General features: G+C 44.0%; 1 protein-coding gene across 2 annotated transcripts in view; it reads left to right on the top strand.

Moving 5' to 3' along the window:
* Positions 1 to 16706, top strand: part of LOC125634158 (MFS-type transporter SLC18B1) — a 39900-nt gene that overhangs the window by 9651 nt on the left and 13543 nt on the right. For both annotated transcript variants that reach the window (XM_048844523.2, XM_048844521.2), the window contains exons 5-7: positions 5149 to 5296; positions 7603 to 7759; positions 10052 to 10188. In XM_048844523.2, the coding sequence (XP_048700480.2) occupies positions 5149 to 5296; positions 7603 to 7759; positions 10052 to 10188 (442 nt within the window). The remainder of the gene's footprint in view (positions 1 to 5148; positions 5297 to 7602; positions 7760 to 10051; positions 10189 to 16706) is intronic.

Genomic DNA, 16706 nt, shown 5'->3' with positions numbered 1-16706 from the left:
GCTCCGAGAGCGCAACTGCCCCGAAAAAATGGATGGCTGGAACGCCGCCCCTGGAAATGTGCCGCCCCAAGCACGTGCTTGCTTTGCCGGTGCCTAGAGCCGGTCCTGCTAGAGGTATGTCTACAGTGCATTATCATCCTGGGTCTGTGGAATCTGAGTCTGCAGACTTGGTATCTTTGTTTTGCATCCACACTGCATAGGGAACCTGAGTTTATCATTTCTGGACCTGGGTCTCGCAATCATGCTGACGCATCCATACTGTGCTATGCTGACCCCAGTCAAACCTTATTCTTGGGGCATATTCCAGGCTTCCTAGTGTAGCCTCTAGCTGTAGCCATTCTAGGCCTTGTTTCACTGTGTATTGTGGGGAAACTTGACTGTCCATCCTACAGCGCTCGACTGGAAGTTGTCTCAGCCTGCCAACGCATCCAGCTGAGTCATCTTTGGGTCTACACCCCCTCCCAAGAACCAGAGCCATAACCATGGGTGAAGCACTGTTGGAAGAACTTGTCTAACTTGCACTTTCCCTCCCATTTCAGAAAACAGTAGAGTGTCCATGAGACACTGGTGGTTATTTTAATAGTGATTTTTTTGGTCCTACTGGAGGCACTTCTCAGAAAGGAATACAGATGTAGCAGACTCCAGATGGTGGGTGCTGTTCATGATTCTTGCTATAACTGCAGATTTTCCCCATGTGTTGACTGGTGCTTCTGGAGCAGGGCCATGAGAACGACTAATGGGATCAGATCATGTGGACCTGGGATGCCCAGCAGTGGCTCCAGAACTTTCACATGAAGAAGCAGATGTTTCTGGAGCTTTGTCATCAGCTTGCCCTGACACTTCAGCATCAGGACACATGTGAGGGAGGCCAGGCTGGTCAAGAGCAAGGTTGCTATAGTCATCTGAAAGAAGGCTGCCCCTGACTGCTACTGATCCATGGCTAACCAGTTTGGTGTTGGCAAGTCAATGTTGGGAGCTGTGCTGGTGGATGTTTGCATGGTAACTGGAACTGAGATTTACCTAAAGGTTAATGGGCATAAACGAAGTCCCTGAAATAATTTTGAGAGATTGGGCTTTCCAAACTGCACTGGGGTATGGATGGGACTCCTGTGTCCTTAATTTGCTCTCCCCAAGGAGCATGAGTGCATAAACTACAAGTGATACAACCCAATCATTATGGAGGCCCTGGTTGACCACGGAGGCTAATTCATGGGTGCTAATGTGGGCTGTTCCAGCAAAGTACATGGTGCCGAGGTTTTCTGCAGAACAGGACTTTATCTTCATGGACAGGCTGGGACACTATTCCCACCAAATGAGATGGTCAAAAATAGAGTAACTGTCCTTACTGTTGTTCTAGGGAATTCCACATACCCCTTATGGCTTATGAAACAGTACCCTGATCTCAGAAGGCCTGGCAAAAAAGGTTAATTACACCTTCAGTAGCTGTAGAATGGTGGTTCAGTGTGCCTTTGACAGATTGAAATCCTACTGGGGCTGTTTTGTTACCAGATTTGCCCATTACTTTGGGGTATGCTCATTTATTAGAGTTACTCTTCTGGGGGTGTGGGGGGCAGGGGTTCTGTAATTCTATTGTACTGCTTGTGTCACTTGTTTTCATATGGTACTCTATTCCTCCCTTCTGCAAGTCCCCTCCCAGTGGAGGTATCCTGCAGGACGTAGGTTCCCCAGGACTGGGTTCCTCCAGCCCCAAAATCAGATGAGCACACACACATTAACAGAGCAAGTATGAGTGGACCGGGTCAATCAGCACTCTCAAGCTGGCCCTTATATGTCCTTGGGCTCAATAGCCTGGGCCAAGCAGCACTTCCAAGCTGCCACCCTTGTATGCCACAGGTACTGCACCGGAATAGAGTAAGCCTGAGCAGGCTGGGTCGAACAGCACTTCTGGGCTGCCACCCTCATATGCCCCTGGACTTGGCAGACTGGGTCCAGCAACACTTCCAAGCTGCCACCCTCATATGTCACAGGTTCAGCATATCCCTTTCCCCACTTTCTTGTCACAATTGTTCTGGTAGTAACCCACTTGATGAGCAAACCCCACAGTATTTTGGGGTGCTACAGGGATCTTTAGTTTAGATAAGAGAAGCGTTGCTGCAGAGTAAATAGGGAAGCCAGAAACACAAAAGAGTAAAGTTCAGAGAGAGGGAGGGAAGCAATCAGCTTAACCATAAACGAGTAATCAGCATAAGATGATGTTAGAGACTTAAAGCCCAGGAGGTTGTCTTGTGTCCGAGATCAAAACAATGAGTCTTGGGGAAATAAAACAACATTTTGTCCATCACTGAGGGAACAAAATGGACAGTGCTTTTTGCTTCCATGGAAGTTAGATCCTGGCCTTGAGGCTGGTGATGCTGAGAGGTTGTTGTAGGCAAGAAACTTAGCTTAGGCAAAGCTTTCCACCTGTTAAAAGTTTTGATTAGTCTCTGAGAAGTGTTATACTTATTTGTAACCAGTTCTCCTTTCACCATTTTAGTCAGTTTCACTTACGCCTGTGGCTTTAATCAATAAGCTTATTCTTGGGTTTATTATAAATTTATCTCGGTGCTTTTGTACTTAGTAAAGTGTGAATCTTGAACTGAAAAACAGGCTGATGAGTACACTCTCTTTGGAGACAGCCAACTTGGTAATTTCTGCGAGTGTCTAGTGACAGGATCTGGATATTACAGGGAACACTCTTCTAGGGAGCGTGGGGATTACAATGTTAACCTGCAGGGTACAGTAAAGGCTGGCACAGCTTCTCCAGAGATTGTTTGGGTGGCTAACAAAGTGGTGAGGCAGGGAGTTGGTACCAGTTCAGCACCACTAAGTTGGTCTTTCTCTTGCTGAGACAGGTGGCTAACTGACTCATAATCCTGTCCACTCCGAGAGAAAAAAACTCCAGCTCTGTTTCACCAATCCTGAGTGCCTCCCACCCCAGTTCTTTGGCTTTTCTAGTGTGTCATGTATGCACTGGCTGCTTCACAGGACTGGAAGAATGAATGTGGCACACGTGCCCATTCCAACTGGGGTTCATGCCTTGTAGCATGTACCACCCGATCACAGAATAGTCCAAAGGGTTCTGGGGCTGCAGGATACAGTAGCGTGGTGGGGCTCAGGGTGTGGGACAGGAGCAGGAGGTACAGATGTAACTGTGGTTGGAACCTTCAGTCTCACTGCCCTGAGCACAAGCAGCTTCCCTAACCTTTCTGCTGCACTTGATTTTTCTCCCTCAAGTGTTGCTTCGGCTCCAGAAACTATACTGCCAATCTCTTCTAATGTGCTGCAGCCTCTCTCTCTGTCAGCCTGGCATACGTCCTCATCCCATTGGTATTGCTGCTGATGACCTGGTTTATCCAGGGTGTCAATTATCAATTCTTCTTTCCTGCTTCCTCCTTGATCTCTGTAGCCGCATAGGGCTGCCCCCTCCCCTGACCCCTAAAAAGGTCCTGGTTGACTGACTGTCCTGCAGAGGTGAAAGGGCTGGCAAGACAAATGAAAGAACACATTATTGTCTGAGTATTTCAAAAAGAAGTTTGACTTCATCTGTAGCAAAAGTCAAGGTCAAAAATGATACTTTGGGTTTTATTCTTAGAAAAAGTTGGTTCTTAGATACTGTTGAGAGTTGAGCAGAAACCAATCACGTTATGATAAGGTCTGATTTACAAAATCAATTTAAATTATTTCTAACATTCCAGTCCATTTTTTCCCTTGTGGTGGAAGAAGGGCGACCACTTGTCATGGTTTACTACCTATGGTTTTCTAATCATTTTAGACTTATAGTGCCTGGCCAGTACATCTACTAGTGGAAGGGCCTACGGAGGAGGCCCTAATGAGCATGCCCTGCACTGAAATGTGACCACCCGTTTGGAGTCTGTGCTGCGGGAAAAGTTTGCAATCATCAGCAAATGGGATTGTGTGGAAAACTTGTGGGGAAAGCAACAGGATGCTGAGTTCTCTTGCAGATAGTGAAGCCTCCCTGCAAGCTCCCTGCAGTCCTGCACTGACCCCAGTGCAGCTTAAGCTTACACTACAGCCCCCATGGTTACATACAGACACCCCAGATCAATTTGGACTCCTTATATGGCACCCACAGACTATTCACACACACCAAGGACAGCCTGGATTCCTCATAGGGCATCCATAGCCTAAATAACTTTTTACCCCTCCCCTGTTTGGATCATAGCTCAGTAAAAGGGACTGAAAAGCACCCCCCTTTCCTGGCATCTTTCTGGACTCCTAATACAGGACTCCTGGAGTAGATACAACCCCAGGTGCATTTTGGACAGTTAGTAAGGCACCTGTGGGCTATAAATTCTCCCCCATCCCCATTACAGCTGAGAGTAATTGGACAGCCAGCTTGGCATGGTCCAATGGTACCGATTTGTATGGCATTATGTACTATCAGTAAAAGGCTCTTTATCTCCATAAAGCATCTTTGACACAAGGGGAGGGGCTGAATATTTAGTAAAAAATTTCATCATAACTGCTTAACTTTTTGTTTTCACTTCCCGGAATCCATTTTGAATTCAATGTGGCGGCTGGGAGTGGGGGGGTGACACAAGGGTGCTGGCATGTGTTTTGCCTTTAGCAGCTACATGCTGCTACCCCCAATAATCATTTCATTGGGGCATAAGCCAAAATTGACTCTTCCATATATTATCTCGTGTTAATTTTCCACCCATGTCCTAGGACCGGGGTCTGAGAGCTTATTGACCCAAGTCAGAATATTTGTGTGTGGATGCTAAAGGAGGTCTGGGCTCAAACCTGAGTCTTAGCATGGATTTACAATCCAGTATAGACATACACTAGAGATACTGGAGCTTCTAATATATCAAATACGTGCAAAAGCTGGAGCACCCAAGCAGGTCCTGGGACAGCACCTTCCACAGCACCTGAGAGTGAAAGTGGAACTGAGCTTCTCACCAGGACACTGTCCTTGGACTCTGATGGAGGTGGGGGAGCCTGCATTGCCTGCTAGGTGTCTAAATGTTTCAAGCTCTTTCTTTGTGATGGATAGGTAAGAGTTATTCCCATTTGACAAAGGGCAAGTGACTTGCCCTGTGCTTTGACCACTAGACCATACTGTTTAAAGCTATTATCTTTTTGGTTTGTTTTATTTCATTTTGTTTTGTTTCCTTGTTCTTTCAGTCTGTTGGACAGAGCACCTGATGGGCTAGTATTCATTGGTTTGTGTTTTCTGGTTAGAGCGATGGATGCCATGGGCTTTGCTGCAGCAGTGACAGCTTCATTTTCTATTCTTGCAAAGGCTTTTCCCAATAACATAGCTACAGTAATGGTATGTACAGAACTACACATTATGGCCGAACGTCCAGAATAAAAGTGTTTTAATGACTCTCCTACATCTTTGTGCATTGTGCGTACCAGACAGCCACTGTAACCCTACAGATCATGTCAGGTGTCTAATATAAGCTCCTCAAACTTAAAAAGCCTGACAAAAGTCTCTAATTTGAATTAAAAAAAAACTATATCACCCTAGGTGAATAATCATGATTCAACTGCAATAAAAGTTATGCAAGTCCTGGAACAATGGAAGGAATGAGGATGTAAAACTGAGCTCATTCAGTAACATATGCAGGAGTGTGTTTTTTTTTAAAACAAAAACAAAAACAAAAAAAAACCTTCATGTCTTTCTGAGGATTAGTTGAGGAGGGATTTTTGATTATGTTCTTTTTGTGATCCATTTACCGGCCTTCTTTGAAACATGGGTAGGATACTGACAGACAACGTACAATCTGAAAGCTTTTTAAAAATGCAACCACTTAATCTAGTCTTCATGAAAACTGAATTCCGTATGTCATATGACATCACACAACAAAGGAAAATGATCTGGCTTATCCTACAGCTTTCTGCTTAAGGATCAAATCCGCTTTAACCAGGTGCTTCAGCGAGAAGTTAAACCATCACATCTGGGATTTTTTTTCTTCTAAAGGTTCCTCCATTCTAGGGTGACCAGATGTCCCGATTTTATAGGGACAGTCCTGATTTTTGGGCTTTTTCCTTATATACACTCCTATTACCCTCGCACCCCCTGTCCTGATTTTTCACACTTGCTGTCTGGCCACCCTAAGTGGGACTGTTACGAAGTGCCCTATGCTGTTGTGTCCAGCTGCATTGGTGATGGCTTCACTAGGAGTAGACAGAAGGGAGGGAGTGTTGACCAAACCCTGCATGATACTAATCCTGTGCCCTTGCTTTAAAAACAGCAAACCAGTAGCAATGGGAGGAGGGATCTAAGACATGGATATGGCTGGAGACTTGGTGTAGGAATTGGTGCTGCTGTTCAATTAGATAGAAGTAATCCTAATTTTTTGGGTGTGTGTGAGCAAATTAACTCAAAGGAGACCAAGTGGAGACACAAGTCTGGTATACATTTAAGTTTTACCCATATTTTAATTATGGGTGGCCTTTTTTAACCAAAATAGTCATAGTGGCAAAAGCCTTTGTGTAGACACAGGTATACTAGTGTAAAGGTGATTTCTACCAGGGCAGTTTTTCTCCTTCCTGCATGGGAATAATGATACTGGTGAAAGCATTACCCATATAGTGCAAGCAGTACATCTTTCTAGTCTAGACATGCCCTTATGTGGGTTTTCTTGTCACTGTTCTATCACTTCCCAGGGGATATTATGGCTAACAACTCTCCTTTTTCTTCTTCTTTTTTTTTCCCCCAGGAACATTTCTTAGCTTAAGTATAGGCTGATCCAACAATGTAACTGAAGGGTAGTCAATTATTTTTGTCAAAATCAAAATTTCTTGGTCACGGTCCAGACTCCAGAGAAAATAATTATAAAACATATGATAAGTAAATAGATTTTTGGGTCCATTCAAAAGCATGTGGTGGTCTGGGTTTGGCCTGCGGTCCGCCTGTTGACTACCCCTGATGTAACTAATGGAGACTAAGTCCACATAGGCCCCCTTCATCCTATTCTTTGAGGTAGCATCTGATAAAAGAAACCAGACTTAGTGGGTCAAACATACCCATTTTGTGACTTGATGGACTTCATTAGATAGATGCAGGGGCTGAACTTGACCAATTGTATGTAGGTAGAAAAGTTATTTAATTTAAGGCATCTTTCACCCAAGCCCCAAAGAGGTGACTTAATGATGATTCATTGCAATATGCTTACTAAGTTCTCCCCTTCAGGTTCTAATGTAATTTTGTATTTGGGAAATGTAGTCACTTCATTGCTGGCATCCCTGCAGATGTACTGGGTATATGAAACAGCAATGGAGGTATTTTGCCCCAGGAACCAGGTATGTTAGGCAGTACTTGAGTGGCTAATACCAAAAAAGTAAGAACTATACTTGGTCCTGTCCTTTCTGTGCTGTAATAAGAGGATCAGATTCCTTTACCTAGACAACTTTTCAGACTCCTTTTGCTGTCCTTGCATGTGAAGGTGGTTGTTGATGGTTGTGACTTGTTCTAGCTCTTGATCAATGACAGAGCCTCACTTCTATCTAACCAACCTCATCACACTGAATGCTCCTCATAGGAAGTGATTTTTGTCTCCAGACTGTTGCTGAAGAATTCAGATGCACCCAAAAATTGATGTTTGTTCTCTCTCTCTCCCCCCTCTTTAGGGCTGTCTTGAAACATTTACAGGGCTTGGACTGGTGCTGGGCCCACCTATAGGTGGCTTTTTGTATCAGTCCTTTGGCTATGAAGTCCCTTTCATAGTGCTAGGATGTGTAGTGCTGATCCTGGTGCCTCTGAACATGTACCTCTTACCAAAATACGGTAGGCTCTTCTCCTCCCACTTCCTTTGCTCAGTATTTCAAATTTGAGATGGATGGATAGATAGATGCATACTCTAGTACAATATTTTAATTCTTCTTGTGTGTAACTATCTGTATGAGATTCCTGGAGCTGGATCAGGCATAAGAAGTCTTTTATGCAAAATTGCAACTGATTTTAATGGTGCAGGATCAGGTCCTTGTTGAACATAACTAAAAATAATGGGTGCATGTGGCTTGGAATGAACCAAATGTTTTCTGTCCATCCCTGTAAATGCTAGCTTTCTCTGTTGCATTGAAATGCAGTGAGATTTTTCTACATGTGTCTCTGGGCTTTGGGACTGGAAATGATTAGTTGTCTTTGCTTAGTAGCATTTTGAGGCTAGTTGGAGGCTTACAGTACCGAGGACAAAGGGATTCCAATGTATTGTATTCCACACAATTCAAGATATAATTAACACATACAAGAGAATTCAGCTGCATGCAGTATTTTGAACCCTGATGCATTCTGGGGAGAAAAGGTAGCTAGAAGTTAATGGTCCATATAATATGAACAGCCTAATATTAGAAGGTAGTCATCACCAGATTGCTGGACTACAAAACTAATGGAACATTGGAGACGTGATAACTTTGGAGGATGGCTAAACACTTTGTGGGCTTTCTATAAAGCTTCAAGTGAGGGGATGGTAAGTAACTCTAATAAATCACAGGAGAGAAAGCACATATATATAATACGCACGTTTCAGAGTAGCAACCATGTTAGTCTGTATCCGCAAAAAGTCTCTAAGGTGCCACAAGTATTCCTGTTCTAACAAATTTATTTGAGCATAAGCTTTCGTGGGCTACAGTCCACTTCATCAGATGCATAGAACAGAACATATAGTGAGAAGATTATATACACACACACACACATACAGAGAACATGAAAAGATGGAAGTAGCCATACCTTAATTAATTAAGATGAGCTATTATCAGCAGGGGAGGGAAAAAAAATTGTGTAGTAATAATCAAGATGGCCCATTTAGGCAGTTGACAAGAAGGTGTGGGCTACTTAACATGGGGAAATAGATTCAATATGATTCAATGACCCAGCCACTCCCAGTCTCTAGTCAAACCCAAGTTAATAGTATCTAGTTTGCATATTAATTCAAGCTCAGCAGTTTCTAATTGGAGTCTGTTTTTTGAAGCTTTCCTTTTTTTCTCCTGCTGATAATAGCTCATCTTAATTAATTAAGGTATGGCTACTTCCACCTTTTCATGTTCTCTGTATGTGTGTGTATATATCTTCTTACTATATATTCCATTCTATGCATCCGATGAAGTGGGCTTTAGCCCACAAAAGCTTATGCCCAAATAAATTTGTTAGTCTCTAAGGTGCCACAAGTACTCCTGTTCTTTTTTTTCTTTTTTTTTTTTTTTACACATACATATGAGTCTGTATCCTGCTTACTACCACTAGATGGGATATGCTGGTTAACAATTTGTCTGTCTTTGAAAGATGTGTATAGCTTGGATATAAATACTCTGAATTATGCAGCTTTGGAATTTTGCTATGTGGAAGTCATTATACAATAGTCATAGGTTTTGATCTTGTAGATGATGCATATGAGTAGCAGTCTCATTGTACACACATTGAGATCATGCACATATTGAAGTGTGCGCAGGAGCAGGGCAATGGAACATAACTTAGAAATGAAAAGACATCACAATGGCACCTGAAATGTGTCTTGTCTAGAGTTCGTATCCAAGGTGCAGGAAGCCTGATCAGGTAACTCCATGAATACACTTATGAATTTGGTTTGACAACTGAAAATCTTTTTTGTTTTGGTAGCACATGTCTGAACTAGGAATACCCTGAAAAGGGAGAACTTCCACATGTGGTTTTATGATGCACAATGTGTTTGTTTTTTCTTTTTAAGGCCAGAATGAATTATTAGATTATCTAGTCTGATTTTATGTAATGGCAGATGGTGTACTGTAGAGAAATGGCTGTATTTAATATTTTTGCTTCACTTAATAGGCAATAGCTCAATTACTTTAATCTAAAATGAAGGCATTAAATAGGAAAAATTAAGTTCTGTTTTCTCTTCCTCCCCTCCTCCACCCTCCCCCCCCCCCCCGGGTTAATTTGTCTATCTTCCAATTTTGGAGGCTGTGTATGAGGTGACCATCTTTAAAGCAGTGGGAGCAGGAGAATACCAAATCTTGGAAGCAAGAGAGTGGGTTATGAGCATATCAAATTAAACACAACCCATGCTACCAAAAGAACACAGTTTCGTTTCTTCTCTTAAAACAGATGCAATCGCTACCAAGGACTCGTTGTGGATGCTCATTACTCTGCCAAAAGTTTTATTTCTCTGTTTTACTAGACTTTCACTAAGTGCGTGTTTAGGCTTTCTGGATCCCACTATGTCACTGTTCATTTCAGAGAAGGTGAGTCATCTTAATGTGCAAGAGATGGGTTAATGACTTCAGCAATATGGATTACTTTAATTCAAATATTTTAAAATGGATGTCCTAATAAATTGGATTTTTTTAACAAACGTGCTTGTCATCGGCGTTAGCCAAGCTTAATACTGTATATTGTTGACTTGCCATTCAGAGTAATTTGATTTCCACAGTGCTCTTTTAAATTTTTTTCCAGTTGCACAAGTTCCTTCCCTAAGGTATTCAAACTGTGACTGCAACTCTCCCTTTCATGCACCCCTGTCTGTCAGATAAAATGAGTAAATGCTTTGTCCTTGGGATAATAGTCACTGTGACAGAACATTGTCCTAAGCAAAAGCATCTTATTTTGGGGCTAAGCTGTTTTGGCTCCACCTCTGCTTGTAAAACCACACAAACTGTTTCAACAGTCTGTTCTGCAGACGCTATCTCGGCCTTGTCACTTATCCATTAAGATGGATAATGTAACTTGTTTGTATGCTTGTATGACCTGCTGAAATAAAGTGCCTGCTAACAAAATCATTAGGTATGTATTAATGATGTCGTCATTATATTTCCCCATCAGGAAACTTGAAAACCAAGCTTAATTGCAACTTTGCCAAGTGCAAAATTTTCCTGATTCTTTTCCATTTAAAGTCTCTGGATAAGATGAACAGATAATGCATGTGTGAGTGGCAGGGGGTTCGTGTGCATGTGATTGGGTAAGAAGAGTATTTACAGATTTTGAGGTTTTAATTGAAATAGCTGCAATCTTGGAATATTTGAATTGACTGAGCTCTTCAAATCTAGAATTGTGAATTGTTCATGCCATTGGCCTATAAAACTAGGGAAAGGCAAATGACAAGCGAACAAAGCCTACTCTACAATATTCTAACTTCTTATTCTATTGTTTGTTGAATCACTGAGACCACTTTCCTCTCCCTCCCATGCCCTGTTCTGAATCTCTCTATATATTACAGAGACAAAGTGGGTAAGATGATCTTTTATGGGACCAACTTTTGTTGGTGAGAGAGAGAAGCTTTTGAGTTACACAGAGCTCTTCTCCAGGTCTGGGAAGGGTATTCAGAGTGTCATAGCTAAATACAAAGTGGAACTGCTTCTTTAGCATAAGAAATTAATACATATTGTAAGGGACCATTCAAGGTAAAGTGGCCCATTAACACCCCTCCAGTCATAGAACAAAAAAAAGTGGGGTTAGTGGGTTACAGATTGTTGTAATAAAGCCAGTATCTTTATTAAGACCTTGATCGTAGTGTCTAGCAACATTATGAATTTAAGCTCAAGGCTCATCTTTTGAAAGTGTTGCACAGGTTTCCTTTGAGGAGGAGGACTGAGAGGTCAGATACGGAGTGATAATTTTGTGAAAAGTGTTCACCCATGTGTGATATGGTGTTTTTGTCTTTTCACTTTTCTGTGCGAGTTTATTTGACAGCATAGTGATTGTCTGATTGTTGGGGCATTGAGTGCACTGGATGAAGTAAACCTCACATTGTGATAGGCACGTGTAGGACCACTGGATCTTGAAAGCTGTGTTGTGGTGAAGTATTTATCATTATAGCAGTGGAGATATTCCTTCTGTTGTTCTGGCAGGGTCTAGTGCCATTTTGAGTTGGTGGGCCCTAGTCTGCAGGAAGCTTGCTTCTGATGAGGAGCTTGGTGAGGTTGGGGGGAGGGGGTTGCTTCAAGGCCAGAAGAGGGGGTTCAGGAAAGACTTTTTTCAGGATGTAGTTCCCATTGAGCATGGTGTGTAATTGTTTAATGATGCCCTATACGGGCTCTGGTGTGGGGTGGTAACTGTCAAGTGGGTATATGCAATCAAAATTTTTGTTTGCTCTGTAATGGAGCAAGCTCTCTTGGGCTATTAGGGAGGTCTGGTCTGTGATACGATCCTCTTCTCTGGTGTAGTGTCCTTATTTAGTGAAAGCGGCAAAGAGTCCTGTGGCATCTTATAGACTAACAGACATATTGGAGCATAAGCTTTTGTGGGTGAATACCCACTTCATCAGATGCACATAGTGAAAATTTCCAGAGGCAGGTATAAATATGCAGGCAAGAATCAGGCTAGGGATAACGAGGTTTGCTCAATCAGAGAGGATGAGGCCTCTTCCAGCAGTTGAGGTGTGAACACCAAGGGAGGAGAAACTGCATTTGTAGTTGGCTAGCCATCCACAGTCTTTGTTTAATCCTGAGCTGACGGTATCAAATTTGCAAATGAACTGAAGCTCAGCAGTTTCTCTTTAAAGTCTGGTCCTGAGGCTTTTTTTGCTGCAGGATGACTATCTTTAAATCTGCTATTGTGTGTCTAGGGAGATTGAAGTGTTCTCCTACAGGTTTTTGTATATTGCCATTCCTAATATCTGATTTGTGTCCCTTTATCCTTCTATGTAGGGACTGTCCAGTTTGGCCGATGTACATAGCAGAGGGGCATTGCTGGCACATGATGGCGTATATTACATTGGTGGACGTGCAGGTGAATGAACCGGTGATGGCGTGGCTGATCTGGTTAGGTCCTGTGATGGCGTCGCTGGTGTAGATATGTGGGCAGAGTTGGCATCGAGGTTTGTTGCATGGATTGATTCCTGAATTAGAGTTACTATGGTGCGGTGTGTCATTGCTGGTGAGAATATGCTTCAGGTTGTCTGTGGGCGAGGACTGGCCTGCCTCCCAAGGCCTGTGAAAGTGCAGGGTTGTTGTCCAGGATTGGTTGTAGATCACTGATGGTACGTTGGAGAGGTTTTAGCTGAGGACTGTATGTGATGGCCAGTGGAGTTCTGTTGGTTTCTTTCTTGGGCTTGTCTTGCAATAGGAGGCTTCTGGGTACACGTCTGGCTCTGTTGATCGATTTCCTTATTTCCTCGTGCAGGTATGACAACCCAACATCATCAATTTATCAAGAGTACCCCTAATTGCAGCTGAATTATCTGTTCTTTACAAGGGACCAAACTTCTGCCCCACCACAGACCCTGATACCGTACTAACGTGGGAAAATGATAATAACTCTTCCATTGACTGCTTCCAAGTATTCTTTCACAACAGTGACAAAATCACCCACCACTATTACATCCCCACCCACAGTCATAAGAAAAAAAGAATCATCTGACTGGACACTTAAGTTTCCTCTAAGCTGCGCAAACATGCATCTCTCTCCCATCCCATCCCTGGACCTGCTGGGGTGGGGAGAGGCACCTTTCCCTGCTGCCCCTAGCCCAGCCCCACCCCGGACCTGCTGTGGCTGGGGGAGAGGTGCCCCTCCTCCTTCTCCCCTCCCTCAGCCCGGACCTGCCGTGGATGGGGAAGAGGCACCTATCCCCTGGTCCCAGCCCTGGACTTGCTGCGGCAGGGGGAGAGGTGTCCCCGCCCCGGACCTGTTGCAGCTGTGGGTGGGAGAGGCACCCCGGCCGCAACCCAGACCGGCCCAGACCTGACGCGGATGGGGAAGAGGCACCTATCCCGTGGCCCCAGCCTCGGAGCTGCCACAGCAGGGAGAGGCACCTCTTCTCCCCCCTGAACCCAGGTGCTGCAGCGGAGAGAGAACACTGGGGGGGGGGTCCTCTCTCTCTCTCTCTCCTTCCTATAGCCCTGGGGCAGCATGCACCCCAAAGCCCTCATCCCCAACCCTCTGCCCAAGCCCTGAGCCCCTTGTCACCATCCCCCCACCCTTAGCTGGAGCTCTCCTCCCCTGCACCTCAACCCTCTGCCTGAGCCCCCTCCCACACTCTGAACCCCTTGGCTCCACCTCCTGCCACATTAATTTTGTTATGTGCACCAATATGGAGGTGATGGTGCACATAACAAAATTCATTCCACATATATGTGGGAAAAATTAGAGGGAACACTACTGGACACCCCACATTGGACAAAACCACACTTTTTCTGCTTCAGGAAAAAAATAGACTGTGAAATCCTTAACAAACATCATATCCAGCACAATCTTTCCACTGCCAAGAGGGTAGCTGTACAGTCCCTGAAATCCAACCACTAGATAATGATCAAACGTGCAGACAAAGCGAGTATTGTCGTAATTCTCAACCATGATGACCACATCAGTGAGGTTAACTGACAACTTTCCAACAATGCCTACTATAACAAACTCAGAGAAGACCCCACACCACAATTCACCCAGGAATTTAAAGATACAATCAAATCCTTCCTCAAGCAACTCCAAGAGAAACTCTACAACTTCGTCCTGCACAAAACCACCCCAGGGATCTTCTACATGCTTGCTGTGGTATACAAACAAGGGAACCCAGGCAGACCAATCATACCTAGCCATGGCACTCTTATTGAAGGAATATCCAGACTCATACAAACCATCCTCAAACCACTCACCACACAAAAGGTCAGCTTCATCCAGGACACAAGAGACTTCCTGCAAAAACTCTGCAACGTTAACAAGCTCCCTCAAAACACCATCCTTACCACCATGAATGTCACCCCCTCTATACCAACATTTCTCACAATGAAGGCATCACTGCCTACCTCCAAATATCTACAAGACCATAAACACTCAGATATTCACCCCAAACACATCACCAAACTTCTCCATTTCATCCTCACCCATAACAATTTCAAATTCAACAACAAACAGTTTGTTCAAACCATGGGAACAGCCATGGGTACTAGGATGGCTCCCCAATATGCCAACCTGTTCATGGGTCACCTTGAGAGAAAATTTCTGGACAAATGCACCATGAAACCAATGATGTACCAGAGATCCATGGATAGCATTTTCATCTAAACTCCCTCAGAGATTTCCACCACAACTTCAACAAGCCACCACCCATCCACCAAACTCTCTCTAGAACACTCCCTCACCAGCATCAACTTCCTGGACAGCACAATCAGCTTAAACAATGGATCCCTACAGAAAACTGTGTACAAGAAACCCACGGATCACCACGCTTGTCTTCACAGATTCAGTAACTACCCAAAACACACCAAGAAATCTATCTACAGTCAGGCACTCAGATATCACAGAATATGCTTTGAAGAGAAAGTCCGGGATCCATATCTTATGACACTTAAAACTGCCTTCACCAGACAAGGACGTTCCACCAGAGACATAGATTGCATCAGGGAACAGGCCCCCCAAACACCCTGAGAATCTTCTTCAATATGGAAATAAAACAGTCTCTGCACGACCCTAGTTGTCACCTTGTCACAATAGAACTGCCCCCCCCCCACTCAGGGAGTCCCCTGGGGAAGCACAAGGGTTCTATATATTGCTAATGCTATTATATGTAAAGGAAAGGATCTTGGGAAGGGCAAAGTATGAATGTGGAGTGAAAAATTTCTTTGCAGGTTGAGAGGCCAAAAGGGGAGGTGGGGAGGAGAAAGGAGAAGGTTAACTCAATGTTCCAGCTAAACCCAAAGTTTACTTGACGACTCCAGCCCAAGGTCACTGCACACAACAAATTCTCTTCTACCTGCCAAGAAAGACAGGGGGCTGAGATTCCAACCCTGACCAGCTGTGGAAAAAGGAGACCTGCTGAACAAAATTGCAGGGGCTGCGAAAATGAGTGAGATGGCGAAGGTCAGCAAGTGAAAAATAACTGTCCTCACATCCCTGAAGTCGGTAAGTGTTTTGGGAAAGCCAAGGAAGCTGCAAAAGCTGGTTTGGTCTGGTACAAAGAGCATGGGGAACAGAGGTCCCTGAACAGAATGCCCCCAGAAGAACCAAGGGCTTAAAAATCCTCCCAAGAGCCAGGGCAGGTTGGAGATCAACAGCGGACCCTGGACAATCAATACACAGGACAGAACTCCTGTCCACCCTTCCCCCCTCCCCCCTTCTTACATTACACTCCGGCTTGGCCAGCTTTGGGTAGTACGTGTGTGAGTATGAAAGTGGGTTAGGGCTTGGGGCACTAATACTTTCTTCCTTCCTCTGAGTGACGTGGAGAACCCCCAGCACTCTCTGCTGTTATTTTACTTTATTTTATTAATAAAGCTTTAAAATTTTAGTCACTTAGTGTGCTCCTTCATCTCCTTCCCGAACGATTCTGCGGCCTCAGCCTGATCACCTGACACCCCAGGCAGATAGGTTGTGACAGATTTAAGTTACCAATTGCCCCATACTGGAACCCCTATGGGGTATCATTAAATAATTATAACCCATACTTTGTGAGGACCTCATCCTGAAAGAAATATTTCCTGAATCCTATTTTTTGGCCTTGAAACAACCCCTCATCTCTCCAAGGTCATCTGAAGTAAGCTCTCCACACACCAGAACCCACCAACTCCAAATGGCACCAGATCCTGCCATAACAACAGAAGCAAAACTTGAAGACACATCTCTATGGCTACAATGATCAATACCCCCCACAGTGCAGCCTTCCAGATCCATGGGTCCTACACATCCATATCAGTCACAACATGTGGTGTACCTCATCGAGTGCACTATATTCCCCAATAACCACTCATAACCAGACAGTCATTATTTTCTCAAATGAACTCACAAACAAAAATGACAAAAGACAAAAACCATATCACCAATGGGCGGACACTTC

The sequence above is a fragment of the Caretta caretta genome, chromosome 3 (genome assembly GCF_965140235.1).
Source record: "Caretta caretta isolate rCarCar2 chromosome 3, rCarCar1.hap1, whole genome shotgun sequence".
Taxonomy (NCBI): domain Eukaryota; kingdom Metazoa; phylum Chordata; order Testudines; family Cheloniidae; genus Caretta; species Caretta caretta.
The sequence above is the reverse complement of the archived record's forward strand: the minus strand, read 5'-3'. Positions and strand labels throughout refer to the sequence as shown.